The sequence below is a fragment of the Artemia franciscana genome, chromosome 14, assembly GCF_032884065.1.
Source record: "Artemia franciscana chromosome 14, ASM3288406v1, whole genome shotgun sequence".
Lineage (NCBI taxonomy): Eukaryota > Metazoa > Arthropoda > Branchiopoda > Anostraca > Artemiidae > Artemia > Artemia franciscana.
In genome coordinates, this window is record NC_088876.1 from 2,312,297 (window position 1) to 2,329,856 (window position 17,560).

Sequence of the window (17,560 nt, forward strand, 5' to 3'; positions counted from 1 at the left end):
CAAATATGACATTGAAAATACCAACGCTGAGAGAACGGATATTCCATCTCATGTGCAAATTTGGACAGTCGCTCCTCGCTAGTGGAAAACACAGTACGTTGTTGTCCCGTCTTATTGCCCTCTTATTGCTAACTCTTTACTTCACCATCCGGGACTGTAAAGTCTAATGCCGTATCCTTTACCTTTACCTTACTTCAACGAAGTTCAACAAGAATCCTGGTTGAACTTCATTGAAGTAAGGATGCTAGGGCTGTTTTAAAACGTTTTTAAAACATTTTTAGTTTTAATTTTCACATTGTGATGTAAATTCTTATATATATATATATTTTTTCTTCTTGTGTTGTGGTAAAGACGGCCCTTGGACATAGGACCGAAGTATCCACTGTCTTGGGAAAAAAAATCCCTATTGTTTCTAAATTGTTTTTGTTTGATTTAAATATTTTCGTCTGATAATTTGTTTCATTGTATTTTTTGATCCTGAGCCCTTTTAAATGAGAGTGGGGCTACTGTTTCGATTTTCTGTATATGTTAAATCTTAACTTTTATTTAACTATGATTTTAGAATATCAATTATCCATGAAAAAGTACACGAAAAATCAAAAATAAGTTTAAGGATTAAAATTTTCATGTTTTTTAAGTTTTCTTTCTTTGAGTTTTTGTTTGGGAAGCTGTCAAACTGCAATTTCCAATATCGCAGACTTAGTCAGATTATATTTCTTAGAATAAAGGGAGATGGGAGAATTATCCAGAATACTCGCAACTGGAAATTCAAATAAACATAATTAAGCGTTTGCACACCCGAGGCTGACACTCTATTTGACCCATCTTCTCCGTCCCACCTTATTTCAATCCTCTGCAGTTGCCACCTCTCAAGACATCCTTAGATTCTATATTGTTAGAATCAATATAGATTCTACGTAATGGGAAGACCATTCTTCGGCTGCTATTTGTATGTAATTTAAGGCGTAGGTGGTAATTAGTTTTCTATAAATATTTAAATATATTTTTTTTTATTTCGATTTATTGGTGCCACTGAGAGGAGAGGAGGTGGGATTAAAAAAAAGATTCTACATTGTTTGCTATAGTCCTCTTTATAATTATTTTCCACTACCTACAGGGCTACCCATAAAGGGTCAAGCATATTTTATTAAGTTTCAATAATAAGATTTATTGTCAAAATTGTTTTTTTTTTGTTATTTGTTGCCAAGATCCTTTTCCGATTAGCGTTTACTGGTCCTTCTACTAGTTATTTGGACAATTTTTAGAAATTTCAAATATACGAAATGTAAGAGATTAATATATACAAATTATTAGGTATAAGTGATTTCTTAAATATAAAAATTAATGGACTTAAACATATGCTGGTTTTAAAGTACGGACGTCCTTTGATATGACTGTGAAACTTGGTGCATGCTTAGGTTGAAAAACGTATCCCATGGGTTTGATTATAACTGTGTGAAGTTAATTTCGAATCCACATTGGTCAGAGAGTATGATTATCTGTGAAATTGGTAGTTATCTCTTATGGCCACAAAACTTAGGTTCTTGGTCAAGTAGAACCGCTTTTTTCTATATTTTGGTATGTACTCGGTGATAATCAGCTTAACCCGAGAGAGATAAACTACAATGTAGATATTTTTCTATATTTTGGTATGTACTCGGTGATAATCAGCTTAACCCGAGAGAGATAAACTACAATGTAGATATATTTGAATTTAATATTTTATTATAGTGTTGGTATTTTGGTTAGGTTATTTTAAATTCATTTAAATACCATTTTATACAATGCGTTCTGGGCGGCATAATTTCCATAACTTTCTGTTGTAGTTTCCATAATTTTGTTACTAAAGTATTATATTTTCACCATATTTAGGCATATTTTATTAGGATTAACATAACTTCACTTCTTGAGGGTTGTGACTATAAGAGATAAGCACAGCGGTTTTTTTCTTGTAATTGATCATAACTCTACCCTTGAAGATATTAAAAAGTTATAATGGTTGTGGCCGTATGGTGTCTAGATTCAGCCTTGGCAGGTAGCTTGAGAGGGCTGCAAAGATGGCGAGGATCAAGCACATAATAATTAAGATATTAAAAAGTTATAATGGTTGTGGCCGTGTGGTGTCTAGATTCAGCCTTGGCAGGTAACTTGAGAGGACTGCAAAGATGGCGAGGACCAAGCACATAATAATGTGTTGCTAGCTTAAAAAATGGCGAGCTTAGGCTCTTAATTAGGCTAGCTTAAAGTTACAATTGGTGCGGCCGTGTGGTGTCTAGATTCAGCCTTGGCAAGGTAGCTTGAGAGGGCTGCAAAGATGGCGAGGACCAAGCACATAATAATGTGTTGCTAGCTTAAAAAATGGCGAGCTTAGGGTCTTAATTAGGCTAGCTTAAAATTACAATTGGTGCGGCCGTGTGGTGTCTAGATTCAGCCTTGGCACGGTAGCTTGAGAGGACTGCAAAGATGGCGAGGACCAAGCACATAATAATGTGTTGCTAGCTTAAAAAATGGCGAGCTTAGGCTCTTAATTAGGCCAGCTTAAAGTTACAATTGGTGCGGCCGTGTGGTGTCTAGATTCAGCCTTGGCAAGGTAGCTTGAGAGGGCTGCAAAGATGGCGAGGACCAAGCACATAATAATGTGTTGCTAGCTTTGGCATCTATCAGCTGTGCAACACATCCGTATTGGTGATCTGCCAACGTGGTACACATAGGTCTATGAGCAGTATTGTTTCATGAAGTATTTCAGTTTCTATAATAATTAATAATGATTTATTTGTTACCCGCTTGTTTTGATAATTTAAGCGGAGTAAAAACGTTAAGGAAAGAAAAACAAAATAACACAAACAATACAATTAATACAGTCTAATCAAAGGGTGGTAAGGACCCAAGCGTTGACAGGCCTGAGTACCTAATCTAGCATAGAGTTTTTATAAACAAAAATTATCAGTGGCACAAAACTTTCTAATAATCTTCTGGTTTCTATAAGAACGCGGCAGATACAATAAATATTTGCAATAGCGAAAATACAGAACTCTTATACCTTGCAAATTTTGATTATTGAAAAACGGGCGCAAACCGGAAAGAAACAATATAGAATGATCGCAATATGTAGAATAAAGTCTGCCCAATTTTAAGTTTACTTTTAATATCATTAAGCCCACAAGATCGAAAAGCCGATAAAGATGAACAAATACTAATACCGAGCCACCGAATCGAAGAAACGAGCTTAACTGAAAAATAACCACAATCAAGATCACTACTTTGATGCTTAGCATTAAAAACTAAATATTCACATTTTTCAGTATTAAGTTTCAGGCCGATTTCCTCAAAAAACTTAGAAACAAGCCGGGTCGACTTAATTAGGCTAGATTTAGTGCGGCTTATCAAAAGTAAATCATCTGCATATGCAATATACGAAAGATTAGTTAGGTCTAAAAACATGATGGATTAATACGTGGCAAAACAGAATAAAGACAAGCATTAAAAAGATAAGGGGATGAGACTCCTCCTTGCCTAAGACCAGAACGGATGGGGATATTACCAACGTAGGTGTCACCTGACTTGAGTCGAACATATGAATTAGCATACCAAAAACGAAGAGTTGATATAATAGACACATTTGCACCAAGTTGGATTAACGAATACCAAAGTTGGCTATGACATATTGAATCAAAAGCTTTTGAAACATCGAGTGTACAAAAATGAACCTCAAAACCATTTTTATGCACTTTAAGTAATAGCGAAACTATTATTATGATCCTATCAAGGGTGATGGTGGTAGTGACTCTTAAAAGCGGCTTGACTTAGTACCTTTTGGCAACTACCAAAGTTACTATGATCCTATCAAGGGTGATGGTGGTAGTGACTCTTAAAAGCGGTTTGACTTAGAACCTTTCGGCAACTACCAAAGTTACTATGATCCTATCAAGGGTGATGGTGGTAGTGACTCTTAAAAGCGGTTTGACTTAGAACCTTTTGGCAACTACCAAAGTTACTATGATCCTATCAAGGGTGATGGTGGTAGTGACTCTTAAAAGCGGTTTGACTTAGAACCTTTTGGCAACTACCAAAGTTACTATGATCCTATCAAGGGTGATGGTGGCAGTGACTCTTAAAAGCGGTTTGACTTTGAACCTTTTGGCAACTACCAAAGTTACTATGATCCTATCAAGGGTGATGGTGGTAGTGACTCTTAAAAGCGGTTTGACTTAGAACCTTTTGGCAACTACCAAAGTTACTATGATCCTATCAAGGGTGATGGTGGTAGTGACTCTTAAAAGCGGTTTGACTTAGAACCTTTTGGCAACTACCAAAGTTATTCTATGCAGACAGGATTGCCATCCCTTGATTTAACCAAGCTGCTCAATACAGTGTTTTGTGCTCACTTTAGATAAAGAACAGGAAATGAGGTCTTCCCAAATAAACCTTTAAATGCTTAGACACAACAATTCGTTTTTGAGCAATAAGAATGTTTTTTTCCCATCTCTTTCTAGACAGTGGTCTTATTGTTCCCAGTATGAGTTCATCACTTCGCCACGAGCTGGAGCAAAAATTAGATGAAGTAGGCTTAACACAAGAAAAGAGGACAGAACTGACAGCTAGAGCAGTTACAGAACTGTCTGTGCAGCTAGTCGGTAGTCACTATAGGTATGTTCCATTTATTTCACTAATTTCACTGATCTCTTTGTAAAGCTAAGCTGGTACTCACTGTAAGTATGCTCCATTTATTTTATTAATTTCACTTATCTCTCTGTGAAGCTACTAGGTAGTCACTATAGGTATGCTCGACTAATTTCACTAATGTAACCGATCTCTCTATGTAGCTAGGTGGTATTCACCATAGGTATGTTCAGTTTATTTAATTAATTTCACTGATCTCTTTGTGAAGCTACTAGGTAGTCACTATAGGTATGCTCGACTAATTTCACTAATGTAACCGATCTCTCTATGTAGCTAGGTGGTATTCACCATAGGTATGTTCAGTTTATTTAATTAATTTCACTGATCTCTCTGTGAAGCTACTAGGTAGTCACTATAGGTATGCTCGACTAATTTCACTAATGTAACCGATCTCTCTATGTAGCTAGGTGGTATTCACCGTAGGTATGTTCAGTTTATTTAATTAATTTCAATGATCTCTCTGTGAAGCTACTAGGTAGTCACTATAGGTATGCTCGACTAATTTCACTAATGTAACCGATCTCTCTATGTAGCTAGGTGGTATTCACCATAGGTATGTTCAGTTTATTTAATTAATTTCACTGATCTCTTTGTGAAGCTACTAGGTAGTCACTATAGGTATGCTCGACTAATTTCACTAATGTAACCGATCTCTCTATGTAGCTAGGTGGTATTCACCATAGGTATGTTCAGTTTATTTAATTAATTTCACTGATCTCTTTGTGAAGCTACTAGGTAGTCACTATAGGTATGCTCGACTAATTTCACTAATGTAACCGATCTCTCTATGTAGCTAGGTGGTATTCACCATAGGTATGTTCAGTTTATTTAATTAATTTCACTGATCTCTTTGTGAAGCTACTAGGTAGTCACTATAGGTATGCTCGACTAATTTCACTAATGTAACCGATCTCTCTATGTAGCTAGGTGGTATTCACCATAGGTATGTTCAGTTTATTTAATTAATTTCACTGATCTCTCTGTGAAGCTACTAGGTAGTCACTATAGGTATGCTCGACTAATTTCACTAATGTAACCGATCTCTCTATGTAGCTAGGTGGTATTCACCGTAGGTATGTTCAGTTTATTTAATTAATTTCAATGATCTCTCTGTGAAGCTACTAGGTAGTCACTATAGGTATGCTCGACTAATTTCACTAATGTAACCGATCTCTCTATGTAGCTAGGTGGTATTCACCATAGGTATGTTCAGTTTATTTAATTAATTTCACTGATCTCTTTGTGAAGCTACTAGGTAGTCACTATAGGTATGCTCGACTAATTTCACTAATGTAACCGATCTCTCTATGTAGCTAGGTGGTATTCACCATAGGTATGTTCAGTTTATTTAATTAATTTCACTGATCTCTTTGTGAAGCTACTAGGTAGTCACTATAGGTATGCTCGACTAATTTCACTAATGTAACCGATCTCTCTATGTAGCTAGGTGGTATTCACCATAGGTATGTTCAGTTTATTTAATTAATTTCACTGATCTCTCTGTGAAGCTACTAGGTAGTCACTATAGGTATGCTCGACTAATGTAACCGATCTCTCTATGCAGCTAGGTGGTATTCACCATAGGTATGTTCAGTTTATTTAATTAATTTCACTGATCTCTTTGTGAAGCTACTAGGTAGTCACTATAGGTATGCTCGACTAATTTCACTAATGTAACCGATCTCTCTATGTAGCTAGGTGGTATTCACCATAGGTATGTTCAGTTTATTTAATTAATTTCACTGATCTCTCTGTGAAGCTACTAGGTAGTCACTATAGGTATGCTCGACTAATGTAACCGATCTCTCTATGCAGCTAGGTGGTATTCACCATAGGTATGTCCAATTTATTTAATTAATTTCACTGATCTCTGTGTACAGCTAGTTGATAGTCACTGTAGGTATGTTTTATTCATTTCACTAATTTCCCTGTTTACTCTGTGCAGTTAGTTCGATAGTCATTATAGGTATGTTCAGTTTATTTCACTAATTTCACTGATCTCTCTGTGCAGCTAGTTGGTAGTCATTATAGGTATGCTCAGTTTATTTCACTAATTTCACTGATCTCTCTGTGCAGCTAGTTGGTAGTCATCATAGGTATGTTCAGTTTATTTCACTAATTTCACTGATCTCTCTGTGCAGCTAGTTGGTAGTCGTTATAGGTATGTTCAGTTTATTTCACTAATTTCACTGATCTCTCTGTGCAGCTAGTTGGTAGTCGTTATAGGTATGTTCAGTTTATTTCACTAATTTCACTGATCTCTCTGTGCAGCTAGTTGGTAGTCATTATAGGTATGTTCAGTTTATTTCACTAATTTCACTGATCTCTCTGTGCAGCTAGTTGGTAGTCATTATAGATATACTCAGTTTATTTCACTGATCAACTAATTCAGTATCTGCAAGCTATATAAAATATAACTAATTATTTATATAAACTAATTAATAATCTAATACAAATAATAAAATATTACTTTGTATTAAAAATACTCATATCATATGCACTATTTTTGGTGTGCCAAATTTTGTTAAGTCATTTCGGTAGTAATTCTAATTGGACAATTTATTCCAATTGTGCGAATCATGTGTGAAAGACAGACTTTTCTTTTTATTATTACTTACTTTTTACTATTACTTTCATTATTGCTTATTACTTATTATTTACATATTATTACTCATTATTAATATTATTACTTATTATTACTTTTCTTTTTATTATTATTATTATGACACACGCGTTGAAATTATCCATGCTTGATTTGCAGTTATTGTTCTTTTTTGAAAATAATTATCTTTACTTTATCTAGGACAAAAGGACCCAAACTTGCTTGGAAATTGGAAACTTTCTTGTTTGTTCACGTTTATGACGTATTTTTAAATTTATAACATTATGATGTTTATGACGTTAATGACTTATTTCCCATTTGTGACGGATTTTTTATCTAAAGAAGGTGAAATGAATTTTAAAAATGTAATTTGGTAGATGGATGAAGCTTATGTCAGCTCTTGATTGACACCAAAATCGTCATCTTACGTTAAAATGAGGCAGCCACAGAACTACAGAAATTAACATATAAAAACTTCCACGGCAATATAGATCTTAGACCCTAACTTGCTCACAGAATTTGAGTAGTTACAGTGTAGCAAGTTAAGGAGCCTCTGCCAGCTCAATTGCTTGGTGTCTGGCTTCGTGGGGTAATGTGCTGCAAGTAGTAAGAGTCCGCTGACAAGAGGGAATACAAACCAAAAATTTTATATTAATTATAATTTAGCAAGCTTATTTTGAAGTTTATTAGCTAAATGAGTTATATATTTTGTAATAAAGATGACTCTGAAACCTACGTGTTGACATTATCCCTGCTCAATTCAAAGTTATTGCTGTTAAATAAAAGTGATCATATTTTCTCTTTGTTACCTCCTTTCTATACAGTCTTGAATAATCGTATGAGTAAATTATTTTAATTAATAGTTGTAGTCTGTATATGACTCGTTTTTTGGGTCGGGGGGCTACAAAGTGTCTGATTAAGATATAAACCGCTTCTTCTTCAGAAGTGTCGCACCGGTTCTGACATTGCAGCTGAAACTTTACTTCTGCAAAGAGAACTGGAAAGTAGAATTCTGAATATCCACTCTACAGAATATTGAAAAAAAGATAAAATAAATGCGATAAAGCAGGCTCAAGGAGTTTGTTGTTATTTTTTCCAAGACCACACTGGCTTGTGTATGACGAAACAAATACAAATTGGGATAGGTCCCTTTATTAGACAGTGAAACAAATGTATACAAAAGCTTTAGATATTTTGATGATATATTCAGGTATCATCATCTATAGAGAAACTAACATTTGAAAATACTAAAATTAAAACACACTATATTTGTTGAAACAAAATAATAAATTTCTGGGTCAAAGCATGTTTTCGGGCCATTGACTTAGAAGGTTACTTAGCTGTCTTGACTGTCTATGTTTTAATTTTAGAACGTTAGTGTTTTCTATTAATGATGACGACTGCCTATGTCATCGAAGTATCTAGAGCCTTTGTATATATTTTTGTTTCACTGTCTAATAACAGGACCTATCCCTATCTGAAACTCTTATTTGTTTCGTCAAGCAGTGTGACAATTATCAATTATTAACAATTATTAACAAACTTATTAATTATTAACAAAATTATTAATAGATTTTACTGACAGAGATACCCAGGTTATGTTCTAAGAATTGATGACCGTCCCAAAAATTTGGAAATCCCAGGGATTTAGGTAGACCAGAAATACTGTCAACTGCAGTTACCAGAAAATGAGGACTTTGAAATATCTTCACCCTCTTCCAGTCTTAATGGGATGATATCGTTATTGGAGCTAATCTAAGAATGATTGACAGTTCTCTCTTGATGCTAGTGTTACCTTTGGAATTATATTTTGGCTTAGAGATCAACCCGCTTACTCATGCATATGCGCGGGCATTAATTTTTAAGGCCTACAGAAAAGGAGGAGTTGCCTAATTTATTTAATAGCAAAAAATAAACCTGAGGATGCAAGGCAAGGAAATGTTCTTAAGTGCTATCAAGTTCTGAATCTAGTTGTATTTAAGTATTTTTCTTCCAATCTAGGTTAGTTTCCCTGCTTATATATGTGTTGGCTGACAAACATGTAAATATTTTAATTTTGTTATGTTTTAATATGTACCAACCCCGTTTCTCTAGTCAAATTTATTTAGAAATTCAATTTTTTTTTCCAAATTTGAATTAGATATATATGTATATTAATTTAATGCATCTAATATATAAACCCATATATATATATATATATATATATATATATATATATATATATATATATATATATATATATATATATATATATATATATATATATATATATATATATATATATATATATATATATTGAGCTTTTGAATTTTATTCAATCTTGTCACAAGTAAAGAAAAGGACTGAAAAATAAACAAAAACGACGAGAGAGCGACAAGACACAAAACTAAAATACATGAATAGTCATTCCAACACTATAGTCCACTACATAAGTAGAGGCTACTAGCCTCAGAGGGAGCAACTGGCTTCATACGGATAGTTACTAGCTTCAACCTTTTTTTGGTACAAATATATATATAGGTGCTATATTTCTTATTAAAAAAATGGATTGAATTACGAAAACTAGTGGAAATATGGCTTACACTCTTTTTTCTAGCTCTATATTTGTAACAGATGGAATGTTTGATTCCACTCTTTCTCAGCTCCCTCTTTCTCAGCTTTCTCTTTCTCAACTCCCCTCTGTTGTTAAATGGTATTTCCATTTAAAGTTTGGTTTTGTAGGTTCGACCCCAAAAATCGCCATCAACTTCCAAAGGCGGTTGTACTTTGTGGCAATCATGGTGGATCTGCTGGCGTCATTTGTTCTGCGCGACATCTAGCAGCTCAGGGATTTCGGACGACATTACTTTTGCCTGGCAACATCTCAGTCTCTCAATGTCTTACTACAGAACTGAAGCTTCTAATATTGGCTGGAGGGAAAATAGCTAGACAAGTTGAAGGTATCTTCTTAAATAATTTATTATTATTACTATGATTATTAATCATATTACTATATTACTATAATAATTATTAATTAGTTACTATGATCCTATCAAGAGTGATGGTGGTAGTGACTCTTAAAAGCGGCTTGACTTAGAACCTTTTGGCAACTACCAAAGTTACTATGATCCTATCAAGGGTGATGGTGGTAGTGACTCTTAAAAGCGGTTTGACTTAGAACCTTTTGGCAACTATCAACGTTACTATGATCCTAACTTAATCCGCTTATCATAACTTGATTCGCTTATGATACTAACGTTACAAATGAGCCCTCTCAAGGTAATCTAAGACCACTGGGTCGATATGATCACCCCTGAAAAAAAAAAAAAAAAAATAAATACGTATCCGTAATCTTTCTTTTGGAAAAAAAAAATACAAAATTCCACAATTTCGCAGATAGGAGCTTGAAACAACTAGGCTTGGGTTTTCAGATATGCTGAATTGGATGGTGTGATTTTCATTAAGATTCTAATAGGTTTAGGAGGTATTTCGTCTTTATTTCAAAACAAGGCAAATTTTCTCAGGCTCGTAGCCTTTAAGTGTTGATGAAGTCTGTCATCCGCCTCAAGCTTAAAAATAACGTAAAGGTTGGCAATGCTGTAAGCCCAGAATTTGCATTCTTTTATTTAAATAAATATCCTAGTACTAAAAAAAGAACGCTAAATTATGCTGCTTTTACAATCACAAAAGAAATAAAAAATGAGAAAGAAAAAGGTCACTTGTTAAATATGATTATAAAATATGGTACGAAGGAGTTTAAAAATCTTTGCATACACCAAATAACGGGTTTACTGTGATGCCTAGTAAATCTGCCAATCTGTGCAAATTGTGGAAAAATATAGAATAATATAATAATAAAATAATACAAATAAAAAATAGATAAAAATAGGTGTTTCTCATTTGCTAGTAGGTTTTTCTCAAATTTCATTGTTAGCTCATGTTTTCGAGCGAGTAATGAGGGCAAGTTCAATAGCACTTTCATAGCTGCTGAAGCAGGGTTACTCTTGGATCTTTTTTCAACATCTCCCCCTCCATGATTTTGAAGTTACAACTTAATACTCTAAGCCGTTTTTAGATATTGTTGTTGTACCCTATTGTCAGCTCTCCTGCATATGGTACATTTTGGTTTTCCAAGTATTGTTTTAGTAGCATGTTTTTGACATCTACTAATTCTGCTCAAGGAGTATGGGTAACTGATAAGAGTGGGAACTCGCGCTATTGCCGAAAATAATCACCATTGCCATCTAGTGCCTGATGAAATTATAAGGCTAAGCATAGTATATATGTTTTATACAGTAGATGACTGCCTACCCTTATCAGCTAAATACTTACCTTTTAAAGCAGTTTGAAATGCAGGTGAGGATAAAGAGCCCGAAACTATTTAACTAGTACTTTGGCCTACTTTGTCGAGCCTGGATAGGCCTATTGAGTTAAGTTAGTTCTTGAAACGAAACCAGTACGGGCTATTTATTACTTATACAGAAACTTCACCGTTAAATGCTATAAATATACAGATTAGGCTTTTATCAATTATCCAGTTCTGTTTGAAATTTTCTACTTATTTAGAGATACTTTTAATGCTTTCGCCAGCCCCTACGCTGCGTTTGGCGCTATCAGTTCTCAGTTCCTGTCTTTCCATGTTAAATTGCGGAAGATCCGACTCTTTATCAGTTACCCCCACTCTTTGGTTCTGCTGACATATACGCAGTATTTTGAGCTGACCCCAGAATCTTTGTTACTAGTTGAATCGCACATTGCAAAAGCATCATTGCAATCATAGTTAATAACTCTATGAAAATTTGAACTATGAAACTCCGTATTAGCAGAAGAAAAATCTAGTATTTAGAATCTTCAAGAAAATAATTTAAATTCTACTGAAAAACTAAATTTAGAATCTTGATGTAATAGTAAATTTTAGTAAATCTGTAATACTACCGCTACTACTAACAACTCACCGCAGTACCAAGCCGCCTGAGGCCAACACAGCTACGCACACTTCTTCTCCATCCCAATCTATTTAAAACCTCCCTCTTTACAACCTCCCAAGAATTTCCCATTTTCTTTAAATCTTTCTTTGACATCCTTCCACCCCAGACGAGGACGACCTGCTTTCTGTTTAGCCCTTGATGGTTGGCCAAAAAGGACAATCTTCGGCAGTCTTTCACCCTTCATCTGGAAAACATGCCCAAGCCATCTCAACCTTTCTTTCAGTATAGCCCTAGTAAGCGGGATTGAACCACACTTTCCGTTCAGCTTACTGTTTGAAGTACGGTTTGAAATCCGTAGGCAATTTCTCTGGAAAACATCTAGCAAATCTTCATCCGCTTTTATGAACCCCCATGCTCCAGAGCCATATTTGACCACTGTCATCACTGTAGCTTCCAATATTCTAATCTTAGTTTGTAGACTTATCTTCCTATTCTTCCAAAACTTTTTTTTAACTGTGAAAAAATACCCTGAGTCTTGGCTATTCAATTTTTAACATCTTCATTGCTCCAAATGTTTTTACCAACAATGCTACTAAGTAAGTGAAGCTGTCCACCTGATCAATCTTTTTGTTACCCAACGCCACCTTATCATCTTCACTTTTTTCTAGCCTTAGCGACTTAGTCTATTAACATTAATTTTCAAACTTATTCTAGCACCCTGCACTCGCAAATACCTCTAAAAGATCATTCATTTCCCTCACGCTTTCAACTAGGATGCTTAAATAATCAGCGTAATCTAAATCTAGGAGAGTTTTTTTTTTATCCCCATTTGATTCCGTGGTCTCCCATTGCCCTTCCTGTGCTCCTTAAGAAAAAGTCCAGCAAAATGATCCATATAAAGGGGGATAGAAAACAACCCTGATTAACTCCTGATTTAGCACAAAACCAGCTGCTAACCTCATTTCCTACCTTAACCTCAGCAGTGTCATTCTCGTACACAACACTAATCACTTTAATGTGTTTGTCTCGTATCAAACAGTTCGTGGTAACGAACTGTAGTTAGGAGCGACCCGGCTCAATAGTAACCAAAACTCTAAAAAATTGAATTTTTGATATCAATAGCTAAATCGAAAGAATCGCATTTTAATGCTGATTTTAAATATATAAGTTTCATCAATTTTAGTCGTACCCATCAAAAGTTACGAGCCTGAGAAAATCTGCCTTATTTAAGAAAATATGGGGAAACACCCCCTAAAAGTCGTAGGATCTTAACGAAAATGACACCATCAGATTCATCGTATCAGAGAACTCTACTGTAGAAGTTTCAAGCTCCTATTTACAAAAATGTGGAATTTTGTATTTTTTGCCAGAAGACAAATCACGGGTGCGTGTTTATTTGTTTGCTTTTTTTTCTTTTTCCCAGGGGTCATCGTATCGACCAAGTGGCCCTAGAGTGTCACAAGAGGGCTCATTCTAACGGAAATGAAAAGTTCTAGTGCCCTTTTTAAGTGACCAAAAAATTGGAGGGCATCTAGGCCCCCTCCCACGCTCATTTTTTTCCCAAAGTCAACGGATCAAAATTTTGAGATAGCCATTTTGTTCAGCATAGTCGAAAACCATAATAACTATGTCTTTGGGGATGACTTACTCCCCAACAATCCCTGGGGGAGGGGCTGCAAGTTACAAACTTTGACCAGTGTTTACATATAGTAATGGTTATTGGGAAGTGTACAGACGTTTTCAGGGGGATTTTGTTTTGTTTGGGGGTGGGGCTGAGGGGAGGGGGCTATGTTGGAGGATCTTTCCTTGGAGGAATCTTTCCTTGGAGGAATCTGTCATGGGGAAAAAAATTCAATGAAAAGGGCGAAGGATTTTCTAGCATTATTATAAGAAAACAATGAAAAATAAACATGAAAACGTTTTTTCAAATGAAAGGAAGGAGTAGCATTGAAACTTAAAACGAACAGAGATTATTATGCATATGAGGGGTTCTAAAAATATTTTAGCATAAAGAGCGAGGTATTTAGGAGGAGATAAATACCTCGCTCTTTATGCTATAGTATTTTTAGTAATTTCAACTATTTATTCTACGGCCTTTCTGATTCAGGGGTTATTCTTAAAGAATTGGGACAAAACTTACGATTTAGTGTAAAGAGTGAGGTATTAACAAGGGTACAAAGCCTCTCGTATACATAATAAAAATATAAGATTATGAAAGTTTGTTACGTAAGTTAATTCTTAAGTTTTTACTAATAAAAACGTTCGTTAAAAATTAAAAGTTCTAGTTGCCTTTTTAAGTAACCGAAAAATTGGAGGGCAACTAGGCCTCCTTCTCCACCCCTTATTTCTCAAAATCGTTTGATCAAAACTAAGAGAAAGCCATTTAGCCAAAAAAAGAATTGATATACAAATTTCATTTTAATAATTTATGTGCGGAGAGCCAAAACCAAACATGCATTAATTCAAAAACGTTCAGAAATTAAATAAACAAAAACTAATTTTTTTAGCTGAAAGTAAGGAGCGACATTAAAACTTAAAACGAACAGAAATTACTCCGTATATGAAATGGGTTGTCCCCTCCGCAATCCCTCGCTCTTTACGCTAAAGTTTGACTCTTTGCCACAATTCTACTTTTTAAAACAATTAAAAGCTTTAGCGTAAAGAGCGAGGGATTGCGGAGGGGACAACCCATTTCATATACGGAATAATTTCTGTTCGTTTTAAGTTTTAATGTCGCTCCTTACTTTCAGCTAAAAAAATTAGTGTTTTTAATTTAATACCATATAAGGATAAGACCCTTTCTAAAGCTCTTCTATTAACAGAATCGAACGCTTGCTCATAATCTATGAAACTGAGGATCAAAGGTGCTTGGCAACTAAGGCACTTCACAATTATTAACCTAAGAGTGAAAATTTGGCCGACACATCCTCTGCCTTTTCTAAAACCGCACTCTTCTTTCTCTGAAAACTTTGTCTACAGCATCTTTCAGTCTATAAAGTGTCATATTACTAAGTAATTTGCTAGCTATAGAGACAATACTAATGCCTCGATAATTACCACACTCACTCTTATCAACTTTCTTATACAGTGGTTTAATTAAGGTTTTCGTAAAATCGGTAGGTACTTCCCCTTTTTCAAAAATCAAAAATCTTCAGTAACTTATTTCTAACCTCAGAGAAACTCATTTACCACACTATCAGCACCTGTAGCCTTATTATTTTTTAATTCTTTTAGTACTCTCGCTAATTTTTCCTGACAAAACATATCTTCCTTCACATCCAAGCTATCTCAAACTTTTTCATTTTCCTCTATATCTCGGTTTAGCATATTCTCAAAATGTTCTGCCTATCTCTCTTTAACTCTTTTCTTATCACTAATTGTGGCCCCGTTCCCATCTTTAACCGGGACAAGTCCGAATTGACTACTCCCTCTCAGTTTATTAACATGCCAGTACAATATTTTACTATAAAGGCCGTCTAGCTGCATCTTCCACTTCCTCGGTAATTTTATCCATGGCCTCCACTTCACACCTCCTTAGTTCATATTTTAATGCTTCCACACTTTCTTTATAATTTCCTCGAGGGGTACCACTCCTCAAGTGGGAATAGAGTTGACCGCAATGTCCGCAGTCTCGCAGGTACCCCGAAAGGGCTAAATCAGCCGTATGCAGGGGCCGTTGTCCATAGACCTGGGTTACGCCCTGCCGCAGTTGTGTCCTCCTATATAGGATCCTCCCACGATGGTGCTCTGCATCACTGTGCAATTTAAATCATTACTAGGAGAAGGTTTGTAACTCAAGGGACTTGTGGACACGCCAGTGAACCCTTTTGAGTGTACATTTGAGGGACTTCGATCCTCCTCCACCTGTATTTATGGCCCCGTGCGATAGTGCCCCAGTTTCTATTATGAGCCCCCAGGGACAAGGTCCTCCCTTGGTCCGTTCCTCCTATGGAGGTACCCCGTATATCTGTAGGGCATTCCCCTATCGCCACTTGGGAACGCGCTGAGTGGCCTGGCGGAGGCCCTTAAAGAGCAGTAGGCTCATGAAGTTTTTTTTTGAATAGAGGAAATTACAAAAATGTCGATGACATTATTTTTAGCTTTTAGGTTCTTATGTTTAGATAACAATTCTCAGAAACGTAATGATTGGGAAATAAGACTTGAACGTTACAGGGATTTTCATTGGCCTAAGAGTTGATCCTTTTACGTTTTCTAAGCCTGTTGAGTTTTGAGGATGTTCATGGGTCCTCAAAAAAAAAAGAAAAAAGAAAAAAAAGGATAAAAAAAAGGAAGTACACAACTTCGAAAACCTGGCAGCTTTTATCAACTTAATTTTTCACAGTTACAAGATTGGAATTTTTACCAGATTTGAAATTTTTTTCTCTTTTGCTGGCTAGTAAGGTTCTCTTATTTTTGTATAAGGATTTTTGTCCAAATCCCTTACAAACACCTTAAAAATACTAATGCCTAATGCTATAGGCAATAAAAATTGAAGATCAGATTTTATCAACATTTTGGTATGACAACTTGTTGACATTGAAGTGAAAATTAAAATATTTAGCAGAATTCTCTTGCGATTTTAGGTAAACATTATAACAAAAAGGTGAATATGATGTTTTCACTAGGATTCCACTTTTTCAGTTCAGTGTGTCTTAAAAAAATTTGAAAACTTTACTCAAAATACAAATAACAAGTCAAAATTTTGATTCTTGCGCAGGAAAACGGAAAAGACTACAATGTTTGTTTATTAAACAATGTCAATAAAAACAAAAAGTAAATAATTTAATAACTTTTTCCCTTAAAAAGAGTTTTTCAAGGAAAATTTAAGAGCTTCATTTGACGAGAGACGAGGAGAATAAAGTTCGAATATTAATCATACCTTAAACGAACAGAAATAACATGAATAATTAATTTAGACATAAAACGTGGGCAGTTCTTGTTTCTGTTTGTTACGTCCGAAGGTGTTCTGGTTCTCGTTCAGTGCCAGTTAGATTGTCAAAACGCACTGTTTTTGGCATCGTATCTCTGGAAAATATCTCACATATGCTTTTTTCCCTTTAAGGCTTATTCTGTGAAGATCCAGATCTTATTGTTTGTTGTCTCGAAAACGCATCAAATAATCCTGTGAGGATCGATCATTTTGTGGAGTCAGCCAGCGAATGGGCAAACAAACAACGAGCTCCAAAATTAGTGATTGATCCACCAGTCCGCAAAGAAGCAATCATTGATGCCAAAGCCACTCTTGTGCCCTACCTACCGCTTTCGCATGGAGGAGAACTGGGGAATTTATATCTTATTAATTTATGCATACCAGAAGAGATATTCAAGTCTGTCGGAATACGATATTTTTCACCCTTTGGTGCTAGATTTT

General features: G+C 35.2%; 1 protein-coding gene across 1 annotated transcript in view; it reads left to right on the forward strand.

The window, feature by feature from the left end:
• Positions 1–17,560, forward strand: part of LOC136035865 (enhancer of mRNA-decapping protein 3-like) — a 36,885-nt gene that overhangs the window by 18,532 nt on the left and 793 nt on the right. Inside the window, exons 5-7 of the mRNA XM_065717823.1 lie at positions 4,494–4,647; positions 10,004–10,221; positions 17,252–17,516. Of these exons, the coding sequence (XP_065573895.1) occupies positions 4,494–4,647; positions 10,004–10,221; positions 17,252–17,516 (637 nt within the window). The remainder of the gene's footprint in view (positions 1–4,493; positions 4,648–10,003; positions 10,222–17,251; positions 17,517–17,560) is intronic.